Below are 12,209 nucleotides of genomic sequence, written 5' to 3'. Positions count from 1 at the left end.
TCCACATTTCCCACTGGGCTGAGAAGCCTACACGTAAACCATGTGTAAAAGGCATAGTATTCACCTGCAGAATTGATATTCTGCTATTTGATTTAAATGTGAACATGGCAAAAATCGAGTTATAAAAATGAAAATTTCCACCGACAGTTGTATAATTTTGGTATCCGGAAACACATGGTTTTGCAACTCCTTTTTCTAAATGAATTATTACTTCCTTTAAAATCGGATCAAAAAAAGATTAGGTAATTTTTTTCAAGGTTTTATAAACAAAGGGTGTAATTCTCCATTTATAAGCATGTTTTCAGAAACTTGGAATCGTGCTATATGCACTCTTAACATAAATACTAGTTGTAAAAACAAATGCAGACATTGTCTGGCTGAGGACAGCAGATCTGCTTAGTTCCCAGGGGGGCCATCTCAATTCCTACATGATAGATTGGGCAGATTGGAGAAGAGGCTAAGGGGAAATGACCTACAGTTTATCTTAGAAAATCTGAGTGGTTGTAACCTGAGAGAGAAACTAGATGCACTCTCTTGGCTCCCATGGCTATTTTAAGAGAACCGAAGGGGAACCAGAGAACAGTGGAAGAAGCATCAAACTGGGAATCAGAGGCCCTTCCCAGTGCAGCCCCAGCTGTACCATTAACTGGCTTGCAGCCTTGGGCAAGTAACTTGGATTTTCTGGGCCTATTTCTTGACAGGGGAAATGAAGGGTTTGGGTAGAAGATGATCTCCAAGGCATCTTCAAGCTCTCTCACTCTGTCTAAACAGAGACACCATGTGGAAGGAGGCGGTAATTAAAGTTCTCCAGGGAGAAGACTTAGGAGGACATCTAACTAAACATTGGGGTTGTCCATTTAACACTCAACAATCGAATTGTTCAGGAAGAAAATCTGGCATCACTAGTGACACTGTTTCAGATTGTGGGAGAAGTACTATATATATGTTCAGAATCAAGATACAAATAACAATAACACTCTGTGGAAAATACCAAAACTTGAACTTGGGGATTATATAAAAGTGTAGATTAAATAAAATTCAACTGAAAATAAATATGAAATTTTTTCTGTTATTAATATATCAGATAAGAATAAAATCATGAACAACTTTGAAACATATGTCTCATCTAGTTACAACATTCTAGAAGCTTTAATGTTAATCATTTGTTTCTTTTGAGGTCCAATAGTGGAGGTGAGGCAGAATGTAAAAATGGCCACAGATTCTTCAGTTTTCTTCATCCACAGCCTCCAATGCTATCCTGCAGATATTCCCATCAAAAAGTAGAATCTATTTCTTCACTCCTTAAATATGGGGTATGGGGTGACCTCTGACTTGAACTCACCAATGGGACATTAGCAAAAATAAAACAAAACACTTGCGGTCTGACTTTCTTAATTCTCTTGCGACCCTTGCCACTGTCACCACAGTTTCTGCTCAGCTAGAAAATGAGAAACCATAGAGAAAGAGACACCAGCCTTCTCAGCTGGAACTAATGAAACTCTTCCAGGTCAGCCAGCCTCAGCCAACCCACCAGCCGACCAAAGACATCTGAGAGAAGCCAGGTAAGACCAGCAAAAGGCATACATCTGAGCCCAGACCAAACTGCCTACCACATTTTGGGGGTGGTTTGGGATACATAAAGCATAGTCACAGCCATATTTTTTAAAAGTAAAGCCTTGATTTATTATTCCAAGTGAATTCTATATTGAATTTGGAATATATTCTATATTTGTCTGTGTCTACATGGCAAGGCAATTTGGTTGTTGAGATGAGAGCTGGTCATTCTGACCCTGATGAAGAACTGGATTGGTCAGATATGCCTTGGTTATTGCTTAGATGACAACACATTATGATTAAAAAGGAAAAGAAAAGAAAATACTGTTGAATGGCTGAGTCAATGCTATGTATATGAAGCTTCAGTATGAAGAACCATCAAGTGTATTAAGACCTGCAACCAAAAGTTGAGTGGAAAATATTCTTTTTTTGTTCCATTGTACAAGTAGTTCATGTTTTAGAAATATACTTTTCCCCAAAGTTTCATTACAATTTGGGACACATTTTCTCATAGAAAAATATGTTACAGCTAAGTGCTTAGGGCAGCCTACAGATGTCTGTTTAACCCTTAACGTCAATGAAATAGTCTACATCTGCAATGAATAAAATAGAAAATAAGAGAAGTCACATTTCTCTTTTCAGTATATTTAATCATATTTGGGTAAGACTTATAGATACACAATCCAAAACATGCTCAGTTTGATTGCCAAGACCTCTCCTTTCCCATGAGTTGGAGCTAGGAGGTTACTCTGGTGCATACCATTGCTTTAATTCTCCAAAGATGCCCGAGTGGCTCTCCTGGAGGAATGGGGCATGGCAGGAAAGACATGGAAGCTAAGTATTCAAGGGTGTTTTAGTTAAGAGATGGGGGGGTGTCTGGTGTTCAAATGCCAGTTCCAAGGAAATAATCCAGAAAAGGTTCTGGGAAGGTAGAGTTAGTTGCACTGGAATGAATCCCAAGAACAAGCTAAGATGCTGGCCAAATGATCACACTACCAGTTGGGAGCCATATAGAGTTCACGGTCTGAAAGTCTCCACTTAAATGCCTATGAAGTACTTAAATTCAACAAGTCCTAAACTAAACTCACTAAATCCCCCTTAGACCTGGTCCTCCCCCAGTACTTTCCTGTCTCCACTGGTGACACTATAAACCTATGACTCGGTGACCTAAAATGTTAAGGTCATCCTAAGTCCATTCCTCTTGTCACCCTAATACAATTCTTGAAGAAGTAGTCTATTTTGCCTCCTATGTATGGTTTTAAATCACTGTCTACTCCATTCGGTACCTATTGACACTGCCCATTGACACCCCATAGTGGACAACATCAGCCCCTCCTTACCTTGCCTTCCCCCCAATCCCTCTCCAGAATCTATCCTCTAAAAAAGTTAAAGTGATCCTTCTAATCTTAAGTCTCATCATTTCATTCACATAATGACATCTCTTTATGGATAACTAGGCAAGATAGCAACCTGAGCACAGATCTCTGGCTCTCTCTTTATAAGCCCAACTAAAACAAGGGTCTGTAAACTCCAGGGGGAGATTGCAACAACTTGGAGGCTAGAGCAGATATTATGAGGCATTTCTGATAGATTCACTGCAAATGGAGCGAAATAAAAGTATCCAGGGCTGACACAAGATTCATGTCACGCTCCCAAAAAGCAGCAGATACTTGAGGGAAGCAGAGGAAATGCTAACCCTGACAAGTACCATTTTCTCTTTGGAGGAGAGTAGGATGGATGGGAAGGCAGACCATGGTGCACATTCTACCACTGTGGAGCAGGGGCACTTGGGTCAGCGGCACAGGCAGGTGGGGACACTTAATGGGAAGGAAGCAGTGGGAGCGGAGGTCCCTTGCTGCATGACCCAGCCTGGTTCTAGAAGTAGCAGCTTCCCCAAACACAGAGAAGAAGCAGCACAGAGATGAGCTCTCTTGGTGGAAATATCATTAGTTAGAGCACCGACCTCCTTCAATGTCTCTTAGGTTGCTGGATCCCTGAACAGATCTCCAGCTAGAGCCTTAAAAAATCAACGCTAAGAGCATCCTGGTTGAAAGTGAGGAAAGCTAGAAAGAATTCATTCGCCCCACTTTCTAGGTAAATATTAATCATGGATTATAAGCAGAAAAATAGAAAGAAAAAACCTAGCAGCCAACACACAACTGTTTTGTAAAATAAATGAAAGTGTGTTCAAAATCCTATTGCTAGTTAATGAAACTTGAAATAGGTAGTTATTTTAAAATCTACTTTTTAATCATCTAATTTTCATAATTTGTAATTCTTTTAATTAAAAGAGTGACTATCAAGCTGACTGAGTAAAAATATATGTGAATCTGAAGTAAGAAATAACCTTTTAGCACAAAGAGATGGCAGAGTTATTCTCTGAATTTTTCACTAGGAAAGGAGTGACCACATGGATAAACAGTTTCACTTCTTCATACTTACATGAAGCTTGGATTTCCCTTCAGTTAACAGAACCACTGAGCAGACCAGAGGTAGTCAGGTGAATAAAAGAAGTATCTTCAAATGGTCTTTCACATTTCAGACATACAGATTTGTCCTATTTACATTAACAACTCAAATCACCTTCCTCCCCAAGTGCGTTCCTCCTACCATCTTCTGTATCACAGCAAATGATTCCTCCATCCACTCAGCTGCCCAAGCCAGACACTGGGCCCCTCATCCCACGTTTTCACTCCCCCATATCTAATGAATCAGTAAGTCCCATTGATTTTACTTCTAAAATAGCTCCTGAAGCCACTTCTCTCCATCACTACTGCCACTCCCCTAAATTTAAATGGGGATAGTTTCTTACCTGGATTACAGCAACAGCTATAACTTGGTTAGCCCTCCTGTAATCTATTCTTAAAACTAAAGCCAGAGTGATCTTTCTATAAAGCAAATCTAGCCTTGTCACTCTTGTTCCCCTTTGCACTCAGGATAAAATCTGCTATTTGCCTCTTTATATCTTACAAGGCCCATTATGATTTGACCTCTGGTGACTCCTGCCTGATGACATTTAGTTTGCTAAAAGCCCTGAGCCTTTCTATACGATATTCTCTCTGGAGACACAGTTTGCCTTCCACCATTTTAGCTTCTGCTGGAAACTAACCCCCATCCCCACCCCCTAAAATCACCCCTACCTTCAATTAGCTAACTCCGACCCTTCCTCATGCTTCTGTGCTATCCCCCTCCAGAAATCATCTCTGAACCAGGCCAGGGCTGGACTTCCCTCCCATGTGTTGCCTGTCCCTCCCATCACCCTCATGGCACCTCCACATTCCAATGTAGTTGCTTGTTTACAGATCATCTCCCAAACAGCAAGGTCTGTGAGAGCAGATTTCCCATTATTCTTGTTCACTGTTGTATCCCGGGACTAGGACAAGTCCCCAGAGCACAGAGGAGGTTCAGTAAATATGTGTTCAACATAAGAGTTGATCAGTGATTCTCAATCTATAGCTGCATCAAATCACCTAGAGGGTCTGTTAACACGGATGATGGGACCTAATTATTCACATTCCTAAAAGTTTCCTGCTGATGCTCATGTTGTTGGTCCAAGAACCACATTTTGAGAACCACTGGATTAGATCAAACTGAGAGGACTAACTAATTTTCCATGTTTTCATTTAAAAATTCCCTTTTTGATAATATCAACTGATACAGAAAAAACATTTGAAACAATTCAGTATCTTTCCATTATAAAAATTCTCAACAAATTAGGTATAGAAGGAATGTAACTCAATATAATAAAGGTCATATATGATAAGCTCACAGTTAACATCATACTTAAAGGTATGATGCTAAAAGCTTTTAGATTTTCACTATTCCTCTAAGATTAAAAATAAGACAAGGATGCCCACTCTCACCACTTCTATTGGTACTGGAATTCCTAACCAGAGAAACTGGCAAGAAAGAGAAAGAAAAGGCATCCAAATCAGAAAGGAAGAGGTAAAACATCTCTGTTTGCAGAGGACATGATCTTATATATAGAAAACTCTAAAGACTGACTAAAAGAAAATGTTAGAACCAAAAAACAAATTCAGTAGTTTCAGTATACAAAATAAACATATAAAAATCATTTGCATTCCTACACACTAACAATGAACTATCTGAAATGAAATTAAGAAAACAATCCCATTTACAATAGCATCAAAAATAATAAAATTTTTAAGAATAAATTCAACCAAGGAGGCAAAAGATCCACACTGAAAACTATAAAACATTAATTAAAAGAATTGAAGAAGACACAAATAAATGGAAAAGATATCCCATGTTCCTGGATTGGAAGATTTAATAATGTTAAAATGTCCATAATGCCTAAAGTGATCTACAGATTCAATGCAATTCCTATCAAAATTCCAATGGCATTTTTTACAGAAATAGAAAAACAATACTAAAATTCATATGGAGCCACAAAAGACTCCAAACAGCCAAAGCAATCTTGAGTAAGAAGAACAGAACTGTAGGCATCACACTTCCTGATTTCAAAATATATTACAGAGATGCAGTATTCAAAACAGTATGGTACTGACATAAAAACAGACATATAGACCAGTGAAAGAGAAGAAAGAGCCCAGAAATAAATCCACATATGTACAGTCAATTGATCTTCAATAAGGGTGCCAAGGCTATACAATGGGGAAAGGACAGTCTCTACAACAAATGGTGCTGGGATAACTGGATATCCACATGCAGGAGAATGATACTGTACCCTTATCTCACACCATTTATAAAAATCAATTCAAAATGGATTAGAGACTTACACATAAGACCTAAAACTATAAAACTATTAGAAGTAAATATAGGGAAAAATATTTCTTGACAGTAGTCTAGGCAATTATTTTTTTAACATGACCCCAAAAGTACAGGCAACAAAAGTAAAAATAGACAAGTGGGATTTGATCTAGCTAAAAATTCTGCACAGAAAAGGAGACAATCGAAAGATTGAAGAGGCAACCTACAAAATGGGGGAAATTACTATTTGCAAACCATACATTTTGGTTAATATCCAAAATATGTAAGGAACTCAAATAACTCAATAGCCAAAAACCAAATAACCCAATTTAAAAATTGGGCAAAGGACCTGAACAGACATTTCTCAAAAGAAGACAAATGGCCAACAGGTATTTGAAAAGATGATCAACGTTACTAATCATCAGAGAAATGCAAATCAAAACAGAATAAGATATCACCTCATATCTGTTAGAATGGCTATTATCAAAAAATATAAAATAAAAGCAAGAGATAAGTGTTGGCAAGAATGTGGTGAAAAGGGAACCCTTGTAAACTGTTGGTGGGAATGTAAATTGGTACAGCCACTATGGAAAACAGTATAGTGTTTACTTGAAAAATTAGAAATAGAACTACCATATGACCCAGAAATCCTCCTTCCGGGTACATATCCAAAGGAAATGAAATCAGTATCTCAGAGAGATGTTTACACCCCCATGTTCACTGCAGCGCTATTCACAATGGCCATGATATAGAAACAACCTAAGTGTCCATTGATGGATGAATGGATAAAGAAAATGTGAGACACAAACATACATACATATGTGTGTGTATATATATGGAATACTGTCAGCCTTAAACAAGAAGAAAATCCTGTCAGTCTGTCAGTTGTGACAACATGTTTGAACTTGGAGGACATTATGTTAAGTGAAATAAGCCAGACATAGAAAGACAAATACTGCATGATCTCACTTAAATGTGGAATCTAAAAAAGTTGAACTTATGAAAATAGATCTTAAGTATTCTCACCAAATACACACACAAAAATGGTAACTATTTTTTTTTTTTTGGTGAGGTGATGGGTGTGTTAATTAGTTTGATTATGGTAATCATTTCACAATGTATACATATGTCAAAACATCACATTATACATCTTAAATATATACAATTTTTATTTATCAATTATACCTAATAAAACTATGACAAAAAGTTCCCTTTTACCTCTAAATGTAACAATAGATATACATGGCTGACATAGATTTTAGATTCCTATTTTGTCAGTATTTTTTATTGTGGTAAAATATGCATAACATAAAATTTACCATTTCAATTCATTTTTAAGTGTACAGTTCAATGTACAATTAAGTAAATTCACAATGCTGTATAACCATTACCAGATTTTAGATTCTTTAGTAAATGTTTTATGTAGATTTGTTTTCTGAATGTTATTTGCTGTTATGATGTGAGGATGTGACATTGATTCAGAGTAGCACATAATACATATATAAGATACACATACGTGTGTATAAAAGACTACATTTTGTAAAATCTTCCAGCACCATTATTCAATCAACAATTAAATATCTTACCTCTTGTGCTTCGTGGGCTATTAACTGGTCCATTAAGAGTCTCCGCCGTCTTTTCTCCCTTTGCTCTCGTGCAAAAGCATCTTCTTCGAGGCGCTTTTGGATTTTTTTAATGTAGTCATCATCCGAATAAGTGTTTAACAAATCAGCAGTTGTCTGGCCTGTTGTATCTAAAGAAGTCTTGGATGCACTAAGGACAATAGTTTTCATTAAAATTTTAGAAAATAACTCAATCACACACCACTACTTGTGACTGTGGAGGAAGACCTCTGGAGACGGCTCCCTTAAGTGCTCTGTTCATTTATGAATACAAGCATCGAAGCAAATATTAGAACTTCAGTGTGAGATCCACAGCTTATCAACAGATTCCATTTGCCTCACCCCATTTCTGGACTCTGTATCTGTGAGGTCCTTATTATAGCCTTCCTTCTAGGCCTGGCGCCTACTTACTCTTTTACTTCTCATGACCTTCACTGTGCCCAGAGATTCTGGATTTCTCTCCCTCTTCTTCCTGCTGGCTCTAGGCCTCCTGCCTCCCTTGCTTGGAGTCAAGAGTAAGGCAATATTGATAACCCAAGTGTCAGGGAAGGCATACTTCTACAAGAGTCGGCCAGGTACACTAATGTGAGGACTAAAGACTGACTTTCCCCCTTCCCTCTGCAGAAACGTCCATGGATGGTTCTGAGAGTACGTCCATGGATGGTTCTGTCCAATACAACTCTCCTCTCACCTATGTGAATGCAAGTTGCTCTATGAGCTCCCAGTAACTTCCGACTCCTTAGGGCAGCAGCCCAGCTCTTACTAGAAGCTCAGCAGTGGAGAGTTGACTTGCACCACAGGTCTGACCTAGCCTTTTGCCCAAGTCCTGGAGACCCAAGTGAGAAGATCTATCTTGGGGCTCTTGTCCTACCTCATGTCCAGAACTTACGGATCAGGAAGAGTTGGTGGTCTCACCAACAGAAAGCAAACACACTCAATTTAGTGAGGCAAATGGTGGCTTAGTACAGAATTTATAGATTCATTCAAAAGTTGCCTTTAAAAGTAAAAGATACATTTTTATGTACATAAGGATCAAATAATCAATTCTCATCTGCATACTCTTTACAAAATAAAAAAATACAACAGTACAATGGTATAAGATATAACGTTACTTGCCAAGAAATAATGAATTTTAATATTATGAATAATTATTATCCTTAATGTCATAAGTTATTGATGTGTTCAGTTTAAAATATAACTTATAATCTTATTCAAAATACAAGGACACATTATTATGGTATGCAGGGATTAAACAGTCATCAATTCTCATATAGACAGAAGTGTTCTTATAAAAGCATAGCTAATTCATGTTTAATGAATAAGCACACGTGTTGTTTTTAATCTGTGGCCATGCAGTTTCATTAAATCAAAGATCAAAATCATTTACATAGTTGAATTAAAATTCTTAAATTATAATTAGTTCTGTTTAATAATCACATATTTATGGTACGGATATTTTATTATAGTACATTATTTGTACATTTGCCGCTTCCAGTTGAACTCTGAGCGCAGAAGAAAAGTATCCTAGTTTACTCTCCTGTGTACCTGTGCCTCATAATCCTGACATGTAGCTAATGTCTGCTAAATTTCAAATAATATGCTAAGAAGCACTGTACAAGTGTAATATAACAAAAAATCACACGTTGAAATTCTGGTTATTTTATCAGCAGGGCCTCAACCTTTGATTGTATTCTGTCACTGAGAGTCACTGAGCAGAAACTGTGTAGCTAACAAAGCCTCAGTAAGATCAAAGACAAATTTTAACCCTATTTACTTATTAAAATTTAGTGCAATTATTTATGAAACTTGTGTGGCATAACTTTTTCAGATCCTTCATCAAAATCCTTACTATATTTTTACTTAAATGTGTTGTTTAAAAGATTTTGCCTCAGATTGAGCAGGGGTTAATAGCTCTCTCAACACTGTATTTATGCCACCAGCAATGTACTTGAGATACTGGTTCTCCTTTGTTCATCAATCAGTCTGTCCAACCATCCATACATACACCCATCTGCTGTCTTATGCCAGTTAAGGCCTGAAGAAAGCTACGTGATATTTACTTGAATAAATATTCATTTTACTGAGATGTGGGTTTCTTGAGGGCAATAATTATGTTTTTTTTATATCTGTTTGCTTGCCAGGCCTCCATAGAGTTAATAATTGTACATGTATGAATTATTAGTGATAGGAACCTTGGCCAAATTTGTGTATATATATAAGCAGTTGCTAGAAGGAGACTAAGGTAAATCTGTGAATCCAAATGTCAGATTACAGCAGCCAACAGCCTCAGCTAAAGAAACAAATAGCAGATGGCATTTATTATTTGTCTTAAAAAATAAAGAAATAGTTCATGTGGGGAAAAAGCAGCAGTGGCTGTTCTTGCATTGCTCTCACTCAGACATCATTTCATTCTTTCACAAAAGAGAAAAGATAGACTTTGAACTGACATCCCTGGGAAAGTCTTTCACGAGCAGGCTGTGAAAGGGGCAGCTGTAGAAATTGCTCCTAAGGTCAACCCAGGAGATGATTTTAGTGCTCTCTGTCATCAAGTAGTGTGAAGTTTCTGGAAAAGCCCAGAACATGCTTGATTCTAAGGATTCAGAATGAACTAAAGAAGCAGTGGTCAATAACAGAGATTAAGAAAGGCCATATTGTACCATAGCTCTTTTTTCTTTAAAAGTTTGCTCTAGACCAGTGCTTCTCAACATTTTTTATTTGGGGGTCCATCAGAAAAAATGTCCTCTGTGAAGTGTACTGGAAGGGATTTGGAGTCACAGATGGGGCTGTTCACAGCCACAGGTGACTGGTCCAGGGACTCTAGCTGCCCCAGGCCCTATCCTGCTGCTCTGAGAAGTGAGGATGTCCATATCTCATGGGCCCGCAGTGGTAAATCTCTGGCAAGACCAAGTGGAGGCTTCTGCAGAGAAAGGACTTGTGATAGACACTGCTATTTCCCTCCCTTTCCCCTCAAAACAGAGCCACGGTTTTATTCAGGAAAACAACTTACCCAGCTAAAGTCTACAATTCCCAGCCTCCCATTCTGCTAGGTATGGCCATGTGACTGAATTCTGACTAATAAGGCATAAGCAGAAATGTTATATGGGGCTTCTGGGAAGGCTCGTATAAGGAGCGATTTCAGATTGGATATCCACTTTTTGCCTCTCCTCCTTCCTGATATTGGAACGTGGGCCAAACGGCCGGAGCCTCGGAAGCTATCTCTTATTTGCGAACGTGACTTTGAAGACAGAAACCACACATCAGGACAGTGGAACTAAAAGGAAGGCTCAGTCCTTGTTGACCTTGGAGCAGCAACACATGCCCTGGGCTGCTTACCTTCGGATTTCTATTAATATTATAGGAGAGAGAAGTAAATATCCATCTAATTTAACCCACTCTGGTTTCGGGGTTTCTAAGCTAACTGATAGAGAGGCCTAGGTTCAGGTTGGGCTGGGAAGGCAATGAGGATCAGGATGAATGTTTGTACAGGAAGGATCTTTAAAACATTGAACCACGGACAGGGCAAGGACACTAACGAATCAGAATGGATGCTGGTACAGGGATGGAAGACGCTGTTGTGCTTGGTGTTGACTCTGGTTGCTAAACTGTGTGGAAATCGAGGCGTCCCAAGAAATGGGTGGGCTGCGGGGCTGAAGAGAATACCATTCACGAAAAGCAACAGAGTGTTTCAATATTTTAAGATAGTCATTCTGGTGGACACCGTCCGTTTATCACTCCGGAGCATGTGGCTGGTGAGATGTGTGAAAGAGTTGGAAGAAGTGGAGTGGTTTCATGGGCCAAGGTCAAGGGTGGGCGTGGCGGGGGTCAGGTGGCAGCTGCATGGGGGAGTAGGCTTGGGCTGTGGTTATTTTAGGAGTGAGGTGAGCACTGATGAATATGGGGAGGGCATCAGGAGTTTCTGCAGAGGGAAGGGGGAAAGGCAATTAATGTATACATTCTTCATTCTGCTTCACTTTCCTTTCACACTTGACTTCCTCACCACTTCTCCTTCTAGCTTATTCTTATTCCTCCTCATTTGACTCTATTCCCTCTCCTCAAAAATATTAATATGGAACTGAAGTATATAATTCATGTATATTTTTCTTCTTTAAGAGATTTATTTCCTATTCTATAAAACATAAATGAGTAGAGTTTAGTTTCCATGAAAAAAATGCAGAGAAATTCAAGCTGTTCTTATATGTGTACTCTCTAATCAATTATTTTCCGTGAGTCAATGACCCGTAATAGGAAACAAAAGGGGAGAAGATCTTTATCTTTAGGAAGAAGAAGCCCATTAACCAGGCA

At 38.4% G+C, this 12,209-nt stretch overlaps 1 protein-coding gene across 2 annotated transcripts in view; it reads right to left on the bottom strand.

Moving 5' to 3' along the window:
• Positions 1-12,209, bottom strand: part of SPEF2 (sperm flagellar 2) — a 185,125-nt gene that overhangs the window by 147,557 nt on the left and 25,359 nt on the right. For both annotated transcript variants that reach the window (XM_082382147.1, XM_082382148.1), the window contains exon 6: positions 7,872-8,058. In XM_082382147.1, the coding sequence (XP_082238273.1) occupies positions 7,872-8,058 (187 nt within the window). The remainder of the gene's footprint in view (positions 1-7,871; positions 8,059-12,209) is intronic.

The sequence above is a fragment of the Balaenoptera borealis genome (genome assembly GCF_965194805.1).
Source record: "Balaenoptera borealis genome assembly, chromosome: 2".
NCBI classification, from domain to species: Eukaryota; Metazoa; Chordata; class Mammalia; order Artiodactyla; family Balaenopteridae; genus Balaenoptera; species Balaenoptera borealis.
Note: the sequence above shows the minus strand (reverse complement) of the source record. Positions and strands in the feature narration are given on the sequence as shown.